General features: G+C 34.7%; 1 protein-coding gene across 1 annotated transcript in view; it reads left to right on the top strand.

Annotated features, from left to right (window-relative positions):
* Positions 1-5,817: 5,817 nt before the first annotated feature.
* LOC132114842 (tight junction protein ZO-2-like) overlaps positions 5,818-17,286 on the top strand; it is a 63,619-nt gene continuing 52,150 nt past the window's right edge. Inside the window, exon 1 of the mRNA XM_059523199.1 lies at positions 5,818-6,044. Within this exon, the coding sequence (XP_059379182.1) occupies positions 5,991-6,044 (54 nt within the window). The 5' untranslated portion in view covers positions 5,818-5,990. The remainder of the gene's footprint in view (positions 6,045-17,286) is intronic.

Below are 17,286 nucleotides of genomic sequence, written 5' to 3'. Positions count from 1 at the left end.
AATTATGAACAAGCAGGAAAAAATATTTTCATTTCGAAAAATTACACATCCTTTTTAAATTGGGTCAACTACACAACTGCCCCTCAGCCTATTCATATGTTGGATATTATTCACATCTCTTGTTCCTCTCATGACATCAACAGGCTGCAACAGCATTTGTTTTCATACATAATGCATGTAAAACATTGATGCATCATGAATGTTAAGACAACTGGAACCATTGAAGCTGACATTATAGTACAGATGTGACCTGTATTATCTCTGGCTGGACACAATAGCTGGGTTGGCCTTTTAATATGTCTGCTGATTTAGACTTTTCACTGAAGCTAGCATTTGGGAGCTCTGATTTATGTGCTGACCCAGAGGGAGAACATAAAGAGATGGTCAGGGTGACCTTTAGCCATCCATTGCTTTCAGTCCAGCACAGAGGATGTGTCATACTCTTGTTGTCTTTTTGTGAATGAACTAATCAGTTATTGTCATCACAAGCAGGTGCATTGTTTTAATAATTAATGATTTGTCAGGCTAATGAATTATATGGGACATTAATGCTATTCAGTACATGTTCAAATAATTTAAATATTGGATTAAAAAAAAGTTTTAAATATGGTAATCTTATGAGTATTCTTTTATCACAATGTGCCAATTAAGTGAACCTGAGGGAATTCCAAATAATTTCATATTCTCACTTTCAAATTAATTCACATTAACTAGATGTGTCTTTCTTCCATTTCTTTAATTTAAATGTTTCAAATAAAACAAGTTTTGTTGTTTGTTGGTTGGCTGATGCTTTTCATAGTTATGGATACTAAATTAAGTCTGCATATTTGCAATTTCTCTTTCTTTAGGTATATTTTTCTGATAACTTGGCAATAAAAAATATCAGTTCAATGGATTTGATAAATTCTGTGATGTTTTGTGGTTTTAGTTAGTTTGTGTCACTCTGAAACATTCCACCCTGATGGGTAAAATTACAAAAGAAAATAATATTAAAAATATTATCAAAATCTGGAAATAGCACAAGCATTTATATTTTTTTAAGTTTAGAGTTCAAAAGGTACTGCAGAGAACTCCATATGCCTACTGTATAATATGATAATATATGTATAATTTGTGTGTGTGTGTGTGTGTGTGTAAATCACGCTCTGTAATTCCCTTGCCTAGTCAATCCTGTTAATCATTCTTTATCAAATGAATGAGATCTAGTATCCCTCCTGTGTTTAAAAGTGGTATTACATTGACAATTCTTACCAGAACCAGTGTAGAGGCTCCGGACCATTCAGCTTTACTTTTATTCATAATGATGGTAACCTAAACCGCACGTTAAGACAGCTTCACATGCTGTACATAAATCTAAAGTATGCTTAAAACAAAGAGATTTAAACTACAGTATGTCATATCTGCTGTGTTCCAGCTGACATGCAGAAACAGGAACTGGACACTGACTCAAATGGGTGTAATGTACTTTGTGTGGACTTATTTATTTATTCATCCATTCATCTCAGTTATTTCTGTCCTGGTCGAGTTGGGCTTATGGTTTTGAGTTGTATTATTCATTCAAGCATAGCTTCAGGCAGTGTAATCTAGATAGTGGGCTTACCCTTCATACTTCACGTCAATGCATATTTCAGCAGCAATACAAGTGTGTAACTTGGAGAGTCCAGATAAAAGTTGACCCTTTACAGATTCGATTGATGTATTGCTCTTATCTGTACAATCAAAATTGAATAAATTTGTATAATTTAAGAGTTTTTTTTTTTTTTTTTTTTAGTATCATATTTGATCTATAGTGTTCAAATTTTTGCTCATATAATGAGAATATGGAGCTTGAGTAGGGAAAAAAAAGAAAACAGATTTTATTCAGAGGTCCAAACTGAGTAAAATATACAATTTGGTGCAGTTGCTGATATTTCTATAGCCAAAAAGTACTTGTATTGGAAAACAATGAGATATTTATGAAAATATAGCAAACTACTTAGATAAAATGCATACAAATATCAGTCATCACTCCATAATTCCCAATAACATATCAAATACACATTCCTCAAAGGCCCGATTTAAATCACATTTTAACAGCTTTTTCTAAAAATGATATATGGATAATTAAGTAAACCTAAGTTGCTACAGTGTAGTGTGTTCATCTTAAAACATTACTAAAAATATAAAAGTTATTCTTACACAGCAAAAAGACACATGAACCTGACCTGAAGGGGGACATTTTTACAATTACTAAATGGCCTTTTAATTGCTGAAAAGATTCAAAACTTTCAATCAGACAACAGAAGGCATGCAGTAGATTGTGTACAACATGTTTTTCAGCAAAGTTTTGATCATGTTGATAATTTAGAGGGCTTTTGCGTATCAAATATGACACTGTAAGTTTACAGGGTTGAAACTGACTCAGTCTACTAGATGTGTTTGTCGCTGTAAGTGTAAGTCGCTTTGGATAAAAGCATCTGCTAAAGGATTAAATGTAAATGCTATGTACTGTAAATGTTTGCATTATACCCATCTAGGTTATGCACATTACTAAGTAAACTGATTAAAGTAACAGAACATATTGTTTCTTTGGTTTATTTTGCTTCTTTGCCTCCTCTGATAGACTGTTATTTCTTTTTAAGATTTTTTCCCATGGTCAATATGTTGATTGTGGTGAGAAGCATGCCCATTTTCTGATTAAATTGAAATACGGGCTTCAGCAAACTAGTGATAACTGCAAAGCCACCACACTGTATTCATCTCCACTGCGTGAATTCAACAGCATGTTAATCTTTTATAATTAGAACGTGCAAGATAGCTAAATCAAAACATGCCTGCTAGGCCACACTCCACTTTTTCACTGGATCACTTTTCTTTTTTTTTTTTTTGACTTGACACATCTTCACTCCAGAGTGCTTTTATGTAATTTTACGCGGCTCTTCTGACATGCTTTTTCTGTAGGTGCTAATTATGCCAGATTTTATTGAACCCTTGTTATTTTTCTCACCTTTCCTCACACCCAACATGGATTTGCCCAGGGATAGAGCAGCTTTCGTTTAGAGCACCTTTCGTTTCAGTGACAGATCCAATCTGGCTTTTGTGTTCAGCTGAGTTCACATGATGCACCTGTGCAACATAAAAAAGGTCCCTATTTGCTTCTATTCCACACATCTCAGGGTTTTATGAATTATAAATTCAAGGCAAGAGAGAGAGTACTGTATCTTAAATGTTGTGTATCCAAGTTGGTAGCCTACTGTATTTAAATTTGAACTATTCCCTGAAATGTAGAATGCATTTTAATTAGACATATTCCTTTAAACTAAGTACTGTCAGTGATTCTTTAGGGAATGCAAAATGTTTATTCCTTGGCATCACTCAAAACCATTTAATTACCACCATCAATGTTTATTATTATCATCTAACGTTTCTGGAAGTACATGTACCACATGTTGTATGATATAATGGTGGGTTATTAATAATGAAATTTATTAATGTGAATAAAATGTAGGACGGGACTTGATGTTATCCATTACAAATTGGTTTTTCTATCATTAAAAGTTGGTGTTAAACAGTATACCAGAAAAGAGCTAGTAAACATTATGAAATAGCCCATGTGGACAAAGTGAAATCAGCAGTCAAGGAAAGTCATTTCAGAACCATGGAAGAACACAGAAGACATAGAAGAACAAATTTTGGTTCTCTAAAGCAACTTTCAGTGACTACACTCTTTAAAAAAAAGGTGCTTCAAAAGGTTCTTCACAGTGATGCCATAGAAGAACCATTTTTGGTTCCACAAAGAAAATTCAGTCAAAGGTTCTTTAAAGAACCATCTCTTTCTTACCTTTTTATAATCTGAAGGGGCTTCTTTCAACACAAAGAACCTTTTATGAAACAGAAATGTTCTTCAGACGTTAAAGGTTCTTAATGGAGTTCTGTTAATATGATTGATTTTCATTCCATTTTAATTCTACTTCTTTAAATTTAAATTTGAATTATACTTTTTGTTCAAATTCAGCATTTGAATCTGAATCAAAAAGGCTTTCTCAATTCAATTCTGAATGGCGCACGACCCTGGTGATCAGTAAAGCCTCTCGAAGGCCAGTCACTGAATCAGACTGGTTCAGCAACTCGCTGTATTACAGCAAGGTCTGTCACCAGAATATCACTTAACACAACACACTCCCTCACTTGTGCACATTCACAACAAATACTGCAGATAAAGCAGATAGGAGGAGCATGTTTGACCACACATTATGACATAAAAGATTCATGCTAATGTGAAACATGATATACTTCACTATACACACATCATGACATCACTCTCAGATACTTAATGCTCTGATCCGTAATGTTGTTGCCCAACATAGCCAGTAGCCACCGCTGGGGCTCCACCCCTTGTGGTGACATCATCCATAAGAAAGGATGCTGGGAGATGTCAAAAGACTTCTATGACAGAGTTCATGTATGAGTAAACAAGCTCACTGAGTGTTTCTGTTCTGTTGACAGTACGCTGCTCTGAGTGGGACCATCGAGGTCATAGTTGTACCTCATAGAGGGTGTTGCTCATATACTGCACATAAAATTGTGTTCTGTTGCTTTAAGCACTTTGACAATTAATTATAGCAGTTTATTTCAGATATGAGTTATACAAGAACCTTCTGCATGTTCCAAACTGTTCTTTTGTAATTTAGATGTTTTAAATTTAGATCTAAACAGATAAATTTAGATCCTCATGAAAATATATCATGAAACGACTTTAGAGTCTGGCTTTGAGAGTGTTGACAAGTTTGGTCTGAAAAATCAAGACTGGAGTTTTAACACTTTGTCATTCGGTTCTTTGTGTTTCAGCAGGGACTTTGGATAGACTGTTGTTGACATAGGCCAAAAACAGCAGGCACATTTATAATGGTACTTAATTTAGTTTTGGAAATACTATTTGTTTTCTGTTCATTTATATATATATATATATATATATATATATATATATATATATATATATATATATATATATATAGTCCATTAAAGTCCATAAAAAGATGTATATACTTATAAAGCCTATGCACTTCTAATAGCTGACTGAGCATGTTTCAACGACAGTGTCATGGGTTTAATTCTAAGAGAACACATACTTACAAAATGTATGTACACTGTATGTCTACACTTCTTACAAGACTTCTTAAATATTAACAGTAAATATAGCCTAGCTAGTAATGGAACGTTGATTTTTATTTATAATCTTTCAAGGGGAAAAAAAAACATTTTCCCCAGGCATTTTGTTTTGCATTAGGGATGTATACACCTCCCGATTTATAATTTTTATTAAGATTTTAATGACCATCATCAATATCTGACTGGTTTCAATACATATCTGCGAATTATACACACTTATCATTAAACTTTTTCTGTAATAAACCATGTTTATATTAAACATAACATACTTTCTTGTAGTATTAACACAGATTAAAGCTTCCCTTTCGTGATATCAGAAGTTGTTCGCTACTCTTGACAGTAAACACTGTTTTAGTGTGTTATCATGCAACTCTCTCTCAGGGAACAGTCAGTTAAATCAATGTTTGCCCGTTGGGCGCAACCATTCGATGAGCGGGGGAGAATTATTAATTAAGAAACACGTACATTAAAGATCATTTGAAGCTAACAGACTGAACTGAATTATTATTATTAAACTGTAAACGAGTTGATAATATTATATACATATTCTTTAATTACAAAGCGGGGTTTATATATAAGATGGGCGCGAGCACATGACATCCCTTTCCCGTAATTGGTACAATCGTGAAGTAGGTTGGATCGGGTTGAAAATCGCTCGCAGCAAAAATGTTTCCCAGGCTCTGCTTTCGTGTACTCAGACGCTGAGCACTCCACCAGGAACGATTTCGCAAGGATCTTTTACTCAAAGCCATGCGGAATCCAAAAGACTGACGACAACATCAGATCCGAATTATTGCCATTATTCCAGCGCTGAAGTTTTTTTTTTAAACAAAGAAATCAGGATGCCAGTGAGAGGTGGAGGAAGAGTTGCTTATCCGAATAAAAGCGACAATGTTGTAAGTATCGCTGCCTTGAGGAATGTCATGTAACGTTAAAATTTGTCCGAAACAGTTATTTTATTTGTTTGTGGAATAAACACTTAAGCTTTAAGAATATAAGAATGTTTTAACCCACATTTTATATATTAATTTTGTTTGTGATAATAAGGTTTATTCACGGATACTGGCTTCAACCAGTGGAATGCTGCGCTGTGAGCTTCACCTGTTGAGTTTCCCTCAGGGCAGCACTCTCCTGTCAACTTTATTCCAAATAATTTACTTTTTGAACCGTTTCTAATGGACTTTAGATGTGTGTCCTTGACATTTAGAGACGCCCACGTCTAAATACAATTTCATAGAAACAAAACGGGTATTGTTGTACATTTTTAGTGCTTTCGATTTGCGAGTTGCTGACATGTTTGACCAGAAAGTCAGGATTTAACTTTACTTTGACGCTTTGTCGTTTGGTCTCTTGTGTTCCTGTGAGGACTTGAGAGAGATTGTTGTTATATGCCAAAAAAACATTACAGGCACAGGTGTTGTGTTAACGTTCTTTTCTTAATTACAGGTTTAGCTCATTTTTATTCCGTTTCAAACAGCACAATTTGGTATTGAGCGTTTTATACCTCTAAACTATACATTATTAAGCAAGTTGTAAAGCACTATGCATTTTTAGTATTTGGTTTTGGACAACATGAGTCAAAATTTTGGACACACCTACAGTATTTTTTATTATTATCCACATTTTGTATAACCATAAAGTTTAAGTAATGAAATAACACAAAACAAAGTAAAGGAAGTATATACCTTCTACAAAATGATAAACAAATGGAAATTATCTTACAAGTAATTTCTTTAGGATGCTTTTTAAACCGTATTAGAGTTTGAAAGTATGCCAGACACTTGTTGATTGCTTTTCCTTCACTTTCTCCAATATTCAGTATATATTTACATATTTATTTGCATTTTTCACCATGAAAAAGGCATGATCTGGATAAAAAAGCTGTTGTTACTGAGCACATAATGGTCTACAGAAAAATCAATATGGTTATAAAAAATAAATATCTATAGATACAGTGACCACTTATTGCTTTAAATGAAATTAACCCAAAAGGTATAATAAAATCCTGTTTTATATTGGCAGCAAAATTATCACAAGCATAAGGCCTCTGCTCTGTAGCCAAAAAAACACGAGATTTACATTAAGTAAAATTTCTTAATTTTTTTAAAATATAAGGATAAAGATGAAATCATTCAGTCAAGTCTGTCCAAACTTCTGACTGACTGTGAACTTTCCAATAACTCAGTTTTTGCATCAGCTCTAGTATATATGATTTCATATGAGCTCAACTACTATTGCATCAGAAAATAATGTCTTTAAACTGTTAGTGATGCAGAAACTATTCCCGGAGCTCTCTGTGAGTGTGTGCTGGGACCGGGTCACCTTGAATCGCTTTGAGTAAAATTATGGCTGTCTCTCATTACCTATATAGTGTGCTGCCTACGTAGAATGCATTTTGGGGCAAAAATGCAGTCTGTGTAGGCAGCGCACTACATTTTACAACTTAAACTATCTTGCTTCTTATTGCTTTCTTCATCCGAGTGGGCAGCTGATGTTGTCGCCTCAGTGTGGAGGTGTTGTATTCGCCCCAGTGGCCCCCTCATTTGGCTTGGTATTTTCTGTCTGGTTTGGCCCAGCGGGAGACCAGATTATCAGACCTCATTATTTAGGAGTGAAGTGGCCCGATTCTGATGTTAGGATGAGAAGAGTTGTTATAATCACACCCAGACTTATAGCTTCTCAAGAGCCAATCTTCTTATACTCACTCTCACAAACCTGATTTAAAGTCTTCTACTGTTTCTGTGAGCAATATTCAAGTTCACGTAATGAAAGTTTTAGGCCTCGTTTGTCTGTAGAATGTGCACAAAAGCAATTATGCATAACATTTAGATGCATTCAGATGCAATATTAATGTTCTTACGCATGCAAGTTTTTCTAAAAACCCTTGTTATTCCCAAATGTGTGTATATGCTGTAATTTTTTCTCACTGTAATACAAAAGGTCAATTTTTAATCAGTCTTCACAAAGCTTCATTTATAATGACCTTTCAAGCTTTCAAGGACAAAAAAAGTAGTCTTTGAGACTTGTATACTAAATTTCAAATCTTGCTAATTAGTTTGATATCTTTGATCATTCTGCACATTTGAACTGAGGTGAATCATTCTGTGACAAACACATCTACCTGATTTGCATCCATCTTCAGATTATAAATAGACATGGCAATGTATTATTGTATCGTCACCAGTGTTGGGGGTAATGCATTACAAGTAACGCGAGTTACGTAATCATATTACTTTTTTCAAGTAACTAGTAAAGTAACGCATTACTTTTTAACTTACAAGAAAATATCTGAGTTACTTTTTCAAAAAAGTAACGCCAGTTACTTTGTATTCCCATTTTTTGACTGACAAGCCTCCTGTTCCCATATTGGGAGAAATCGGAAGTATGGAGGCGTTGTGTGCGCTTTGTAAACATGATGTTACTGTTGTTCTAGAATAAATGTGAATGTGCATTAATTCATCCCACTCACAAAAAAACAAAAAACAAAACAGATTTAGTATTCATCAAAATTAATCAAAACAGTGAAATGCAAACTCAGAATATGACGCAAACCTGCTATACCTAAATATATTAAATAACACAAATGTATCTATTCCCATTTTATTAACAGTGTCTTTGCTGCTGACCTTTAATGATCCAGTTCAACCATACTAATAATTAAAAAATGACTTTAGATAAACTAACAATTGTGCTTCATTGTTTTTTTATTGCTAAAGAGTGTTGAACCTTCTTCTCCTGTGTTCTACTGTACAGACGTGAATTTACTTTTCCTTCAGCCTGAGGTTTATTCATTACAGTTTTTGGTGTGAAAGGGCTTTTACATTTGCTGTAAATAGAACTTCTTATATTAAAAACAATCAAGCCCTGCTCATATTTAAAAAGTAACGTGAAAGTAACGCAAAAGTAATGTAACACATTAGGGCTGGGCGATATATCGAATATTAGCGATAATATCGGAATAATTTTGACGACGATGTACAATTTGAATATATCGGGAATATCGAATATTTCAAATTCAAGCATACTTTCCCAAAAGAACGCGCCGAATGTCCAAAAAAGGAACCTGTAACTGCTGACTGCTCTACGCCCCTCTACTACGAGAGCTGTAATGATAGCGGTTGCCAGATAACAAGAGTTTAAATCTCCGAATCAGAGCTCCACTGTTACAAGGATACATTTTCTGCCCGGTGTTTGCTTATTTTAAGCAATCTGGCAACCATGCGAAAGTGCTCACTCCTCATTGCGGAAGAGCCGCTGACGATAATCTGAAAACACTAACAAGCTGGAATTGAGCGATCTAATGAAAGCGTCGTTCAGCCGGTCTGTGTTCTGTCGTGAGATCTCAACTGTATTGTTTGCATTTGTGATCGCAAAATAAATGCACTTACTCGACCGCTGATGTTTGAATAGAGAAACATAGGCTATGGCCATTTGGAATTACTATTGGGGAATTTCACTATGTTTACCAGTTTCCATAATATAGACAGAGAAAATGCAAAAGTCTTTGGTATTCATTTATATATATTTATATATAAGAAATAGCTATGTGCTTCAGCAACTAGCTCCCCATCTAAGAGGGTTTTTAGTGTCAGTAGGAACATAGTTTCATGCCACAGAGCTTCTCTTAAAACCACAGACAGTTGACAGACTTGTTCTTAGCTTAAAAACTTGTTAAAAAATTAAAATAAAGTACTTATCCCAGTTGCATAGTTTAAATTGTGAATTGCATGCACTAAAAAGTTGACAGAATGCACTTTCTGTAACTGTTACTTAATTTGCACTGCTTCAGTTACATATAGGCTTACATGTATTCATTTAATAAAAAGCAGTGATCTCTTGGTCTAGATTTTTTAACTGCTTAAATTAGCTGTTTAATCTAAATGTTTTTGTTTTGTTTTTATTTTAATGGGCAAAAGAAAATCATGTTTTATTTTTTATTATTTAAATGCAAATGCAAACATATCGAGATATATATCGAATACCGAAAAAACGTTGACAATATCGAGATATCATTTTTTTTTTGTATATCGCCCAGCCCTATAACACATTACTTTCCATAAAAAGTAACTAAGTAACGTATTTAGTTCCTTTTAAGGGAGTAACGCAATATTGTAAGGCATTACTTTTAAAAGTAACTTTCCCCAACACTGATCGTCACTGATTATTTCATTTGCTGTAGCAGAACGTGACTTGTCAAATGAGATTTGAGAGATGCTGTGTAGGGAAATCATTTCTGCAGGTTTGTCAAATTACTTCTAAATCTGAATATAGTGCAATATAGACTTATACAAACTACTTTTTGTAGTTTATACAAACTACTTTTTAACTTGTTTGTTTGTTTTAACTAAAAAGCTATTGGTCACCATGAACACTGTCATTCCTGACCAAGCTCATTTGTGGGAAAGCTTCTGTCTCTCAACTGAAAATACAGTTACAACCTGAATAAATGCTCCCTCTAGCAGCTTATTTAAATTTGCCATACTCTTTTGGTAAAATGCATTTGCTAGCTAGAAAACTGTAGGCTGTAGTAACTAACGGTAATGACAGTAACTCGCAATTGAGTGTGTGAACCATTGATTCTGATGGTCTCTAGTTATTTATTGTGTTCAAATTCAAGCTGTGCTGCGCAGAGAGATCGGTGTACGACATCAAAGTACCGCGAGAGCTATAAGAGAGCAGACAGTAGTACTTTTGACATCCCACAGTACTTTGATGTCATACACCGATCAATCTGCACAGTGCCGCTTCAAGCTGAAAACAACATGTTAGGGGATGGGCCATGCTCAGTGGCTCCACTGCCAGATAGTTTACTGATGCTAGATAGAGTTTATTGTGTAACCAAAATTCCAATTATAATAAAAAAAACGTCATGCATACTGAGGGTGTTTAAATTATAAACAGCCCTGAAATATACCAAGACTCTTATTTTAAAATGTCTATGCTTTACTATTGCCGGCAGCTCATTCAAGAAGATAAATTATGCTCTCTTATAACCATCTACAATATAGTACAATATAAACACTAAACGCTGTCATAATTTATCTGTATTCACTGACTGATTGCCATGCTGTTACCTTAAAACATGCAACACTCATATTTATTTGATTAAATCGTACTTTTAAAGTTTAACAATCACATTATTCAATTTTATTTTATTTTTATAGCGCTTTTTTATGATACAAATCATTGCAAAGCAACTTTACAGAAAATTAATGCCTATAATATTTAGTAGTAGCTTATCAGTGGTGACTAAGTTTATGTACATATGGCAGAAATGTACAGAAAAATCAATTAAAAACGTAATCAAACAGACAACGGACACTATTAACAGCAATTATTATGATGCAATCAAACTTATACCAAATTTTGCTATAAATTAGGCTGTGTTGCAATTCCTGAGGACCTTTTTTCACACCCATGTTCCTAAATACATGAAATATGTGAAAAGCTCATGCTATCGAGTCCTGATTACTGTTGAAATTCTTTTGTATTGTTTTTAGCATTTTACTGTAGTTTCTAACCGGACACGTCTGGGGCAGCTTGCTCCCCGTGACCAAACATGTGGAGCAACATACTTGAATCCGGCTTAATCCACTAGAAGGCTTTTAATTCTGCATAGTTGCCTCTAATCTCCCACGAGGCCGCTTGGCTTTGGTTTTTCTGCTTCAATCATACCTTTTAATTAGGATTCTCTGTTTGCAGGTATTCATATTCAGACATAATTTCCTCTGATAATAGACAAGCACGTCCTGAACGAGGACAAAAACAACACACAAAGTACTGTAGTCTTGTTGTGTTTGCGCATTATTTTGAAAGACATCCTGATGTTGTTTACGTCTGCACATACACCAGTGCATGTCATATCACAGCTGGTTTATTGCAAACGCTTTGTGTCAGGCACTCGGCACTTCCTCCTGCACAGGCTGCACTGCCGTAGTGGTTCAGACTCAATAATGGTTCCACCTGTCTCTCACATTCACTTCAAAAGATTAAATTAATTAAATATGTGTTAATAATCAGTTTTGATGCCAAAACTGCCATCTCACTATAAATCTAAATGGGGTGTGTGGCAAACAGTGATTGTGTCCAATGTTTCTTGGAGGGGAAGAGCTGTAATTTGCTTCTGCTTGAAGATAAACTATAACTCTGTAATAAAATAACTTTTGTTATTTCAAATAATATTTTTATTTTAAAATATGGACACACAAAATGGCTAAATATTTCTCGTCTCATCAAATTTAGTTATGAATTACGCAAATGATTCATCCTATATTTTTTAATTTTAAGAAGTATTTAAATAAGTTAAAGTAGTTTGTCACTGAATATTACTGTTGGTTTTTTAACATATTATAAAACAGTATTCAAATATTAAATGTTTAGCTACTTAAATATAAAAAATATAATATCTCACACTGAATAAAAAAAAGCATTTCGCTAGGATTTGTGTTTGAACCTGCCTTCTTTGATTTGATTGGCCATCTCAAACATTTTGACATTGACGATCGCTGTTAGACCAATGGCCAGCCTAAAATTGTAACTTTAAAACTTGTTCATCCTGCTAACAAACAGAACTGCATTAAAAATATCAAATATTGAGGTAGACAATCTGGCCATTTTTGATTATTGGGGATGATTTGTCCCCCCTCAATGTTTATGGTGGTTATGGCCTTGTTCAGAATGTCCAGCCATTCTAAATATAAAGGAATTGCAAGAAGAGTTCACACCAGAACTATAACCATAGAGGAATGATATTGTTGGAACCACTTTAAAATGATTTTTTATTTGCCAGCTGATGAATGATCAAAACATTGACAAATAAAAAGAAGCATTAACCGGAATCCATCCTGAAGGATGGCAAAACTGCAGCGCACGTTTATAATTAGAGCTGAAACAACGAATCGATTTAATCGATTAAAATCGATTATTAAAATAGTTGTCAACTAATTTAGTCATCGATTCGTTGCTAAATAACTTTTATTTGCCGTAAGCGGCTCATTTCGTGCATATTTCAAATCTGCGGTGACCAAAGTGTGGCAGTAATGAGCCACCGGAGGTTTTACTCAGCCAGTACAACAGGAGAAGTAGCGAATAGCCAATAGCTGGCCTTGTTTTATGTCACGTGCTTCCCGAACAGCGTCTCTGCAGCCATAGACATCATATGATGTCTATGTCTGCAGCATTCAGCGTGATGTGGGAGTACTTTACATTGAGCCTTTAAAAAAAGAAGAGTAACCTGCACTACTGCACTGTTTAAGGGGACGTTCACATATCGCGTCTTTTGCGCGCTCAAGTTCGTTATTTCCAACACCGCACCGCATCGAGTTAAAAACATCTCAACTTTTCAGAATGCAGCAACCGCACCGCGGGTCATGTGACAAGAACTAACCAATCAGCTTCATCCTTTCCCGTAACAACGTTAAAAGCTCAGTCAAGATGAAAGGAACAGCTGATCATAGTTGTATATGGATTTCCATTTTGAAATAAATTTAGTAGCAGAGCTACTGCAAGCGATTTTTTGAGCTGCAAATCCATTTATCCTTTGCTGAAATTTCCGCGTCTTCAAGGAGAGAGCACGTCATGGTTGCTTAGCAAAGGCAGACGCCTCAGGGGCGCTTCTGCGCGAGCGCTTTGGAAAGAAGGAGAAAGCGGTGCGCCTAGCGTTTTCCACGCGTTTTTAGGCGCGATTTGTGAACGGCCCCTAAGACTTTCATTTGTGCAGATTCTCCAGTACAATGTTGTTTGCAAATGTTTAGTCATAAAAGCTGATAACATTGCTTTTTAACAGTTAACATTTAAAGCTTTACAAACATGTTCTGTGATCAGTTTGTCATTCAACAGTTCAAAATTCAGTCGTGCAGCCTAATTATGACTGAATGAGAGAGGTAAATGTAGATATTTGAAATACACTTTTTTTCTAAATATTATTCACTGCTCTTTTTCACACAGCAGGTTTTTTGTGTGTGTCCTATTTTTTTTTTCTGGACAACCTTCTGATGGATTTTACTTTAAATTGTGAGTTCCATTCAGGTTTCATGCCATTGGCACTTTTTTTGAAGGATTGTTTACAATTTCACAGCAAAAGCTATAAAGCTTTTTCCCAGTAAATAATAAAATACAATGTACTGCAATTTTATTCTGTTTTATCCTTATTCTTCGTGAAAATATGTTCGGAAAGATTCCTTAATAAGCTTTGTTCGGGATGTTAAACTACTTTAGGAGGTCTAAGGACTGCCATGGTGAAAACATTATTTGAAATCTCCTTGTGAAATTTGCTAGAGTATGGGTCAGTGTTCTGATTGCAGAAGAGTTCGACAAAGGATTACTAACACAATAAAACAACTCCAGGTATATTTTTGATGAGGATATGACAGTGCAAAATGGTTAAAATCTCTTAAATCTATGCTGAATGATAAAGGCCATTTATTAATAATTTACTTGGGGGAAAAATGGAAAAAACTAAAATATAAGTACATAAACCGATTAATCGATTAATCGTAAAAATAATCGACAGATTAATCGATTATCAAAATAATCGTTAGTTGCAGCCCTATTTATAATAAACAGAACGTAATCGTGCATCGGTGTGGATGCTAATATAGTCATAGATCTCGTTCTTGTTTTGAAGCTTAGGCGCTTTTTCAAAATTTTAGCCTGAAATAGTACTGTTTTTCTTTGTAGTTTTTGGCAGGAAATGCTTCTAAATGACATGGAACAGTTTGAGCCTCTGTGTTGAATATTTTAGGCCTTTTGCCCTTCTCTCTCAGGGTGTACATCCTGTATACATCCACATTTATCAGTAGTTCAGTTCATGCAAGCTGTGTGATTGTTTGATCTCAGTAGGACACACAGAGTAATGTCAAGATCAGTTCTCATGTACTGTTGTTTCCTTTCTTCTCATCAAAATTTAGTTTAAAAGAAAAAGGTCCACTTGTTTTCTTTCAGATTGACTTGTAAGACATACTTTCCAGAAGTTATTTCCTCCCTGGCCGCAAGGAATAAGATTGGGCTTATCTAGGAACATACAGGATGAGGACAGTTTACAGTTTGCTTCCTCTGGTGCATTGCTTGAACTGTACCACACCCTAAAGATTGCTGACCCTGTGCACAGAGAAAACTCATTACATCCCTACGGCTCTCCAGACGTTGGGCTAATCACTACGCTGATGACAGAGACAGGAAGTGCATCTCTGTTCTCCTCTATCAAATTTGACATGAGTCATGTGTTGTGGATGCAATAACTGTTTTGTAATCCCAGGTCATGCTTATTTTAATTTAAGTTCCATAACCTTGTGATGGAAAGTTTTCCCTCCCATTAAGGGTTTCATCGGTTTGGGGTGTTACTTTAATTTATGGTTTAATTGAATGTACCTTAGTGTCAATTTGAAGCAGATATTATTGCAATTACTTAGTCATAAAACTATGCTTTTTTTTTTAGCTGGAGGGCAAATGTGTTGTCTAGAAGGCCTATTTTGATTTCCCCTGAGAATATGATTCATTAGCGATTGCTTGGTGAGATTACTTAACAGGGCCGCCAGCATGTAACTGTTTTTGAAAAAACAATGATAGAGGACAAACATTTATATAGGCTATTCTTTTTAGTCTTTCAGTTGCATTTTATGATAATTATTTTCATTCGTTAGTAAAGTACTAGTGCTATTCAGAAGTTCAAGTTCTGAATGCATGTATATAGATCTTATTGTGAATGATTCATCCATTTTATGTTTCAGGAAAAAAAAATATATATAAAAATTGATCACGGAATGTTTAATCAAAATGTCATAACTCAATCTGCTGGTGAACAGTATAAATAATGTTAAAGGTAATTTTATAGTTTTTAAAAATGCTGAATACATTTTTATTTGTACATTTTCAATTTTTCATTTTAATTTTAGTTAGTTTTAGTAATAGTAACTTTTTTTTCAGTGTCTGTATAGTTTTTATTAATTTTATTTCTTTTTCTTTATTGTTATTTTAGTTAACGTTAAAACGAAAGTGTTTTTTAATTGGTATTTTATTGTTTTGTTTTGGTTATAAATGTTTGTTTTTATATAGTTAACTACTGTAAAATAACCTTGATGGCAAAAATGACAAACGTCTCTCCTTTGATCTATGCCAGACATCTCCAGTTATTCAGTTTAAAGAAAATTTTAAAACCATTAAAATAAATCATATTATATCTAAATATTTAAATGTATTTAGCAAAAACAATTAAATATTGAATCTGAACTTAGTACATTAATGTATTTTGATCCTCAATTAACCCAATTAGATCTTTTGCATTTATCTATAAAAACAAAAACAAACACTAATGCTTTGGGGATTACAAATATTTGCACAAATCCATTTATAGAGCAATTAGTGTGTGTCAGAGATGTGACCTCAGACAGACAGCAAAAGAGGGGAGGACAGGAGCGGGCCGGTGGAGAACGTGGGATGGTGGATGAATAAAGAGTTGTTTACACTAGTGCACCGAGACACAGGCAGTGAAAGCAGATCATTGTTCCTCCGTAAATGCTCTCCAAAACAATGAAGCTCTCATGCTGGAGAGACCCTCAGAGGAAGAGGGGGAGATTGAGGACTGGAAAACTGTTAAGCCTGCTTACTGTATGTGACATAAAGGTGATCCAAGATCTAAGGGGCTGTTTACACCTGGCCACTTCATGCGTTTTCTCAGATCGGATAGCTATCTGATTTATCAAAACGGTTCCATTTACACCTGGTCACATGAATGTGTTTTTGCAAAAACGGATTTAAATCCGATCTTCAATTCCCGCGCTATATGCAGATTTAATGGAGTGTACGTCACCGAAAGCAACAGATATGAGCTGCATTTTATTGATCATCAGCTAAAATTTCAAAATCAAAGACCGCAATAAGAGAGAGCGGCAACAGCACTGGTAAGATCATTTCGTTTCTCTACTATTAATGATGATGATTGTGTGTTAAGCGTTCGCGACTTACTTTCACTTTGATTTGCGATAGTTTGCACGTTGGTTTAATGAATATATGCTCAGCTTCTCATCTGGTGGTGCGTGTTCCAGTAGCGTCGTCATATCTGGCTATAACATTACATATAGCCTATAACACGCCCTCACACGTTTATTGTTTTTAGCATTTTGGGGAGGAGTACAATTTACA

This window comes from Carassius carassius, chromosome 34, assembly GCF_963082965.1.
Source record: "Carassius carassius chromosome 34, fCarCar2.1, whole genome shotgun sequence".
Lineage (NCBI taxonomy): Eukaryota > Metazoa > Chordata > Actinopteri > Cypriniformes > Cyprinidae > Carassius > Carassius carassius.
Note: the sequence above shows the minus strand (reverse complement) of the source record. Positions and strands in the feature narration are given on the sequence as shown.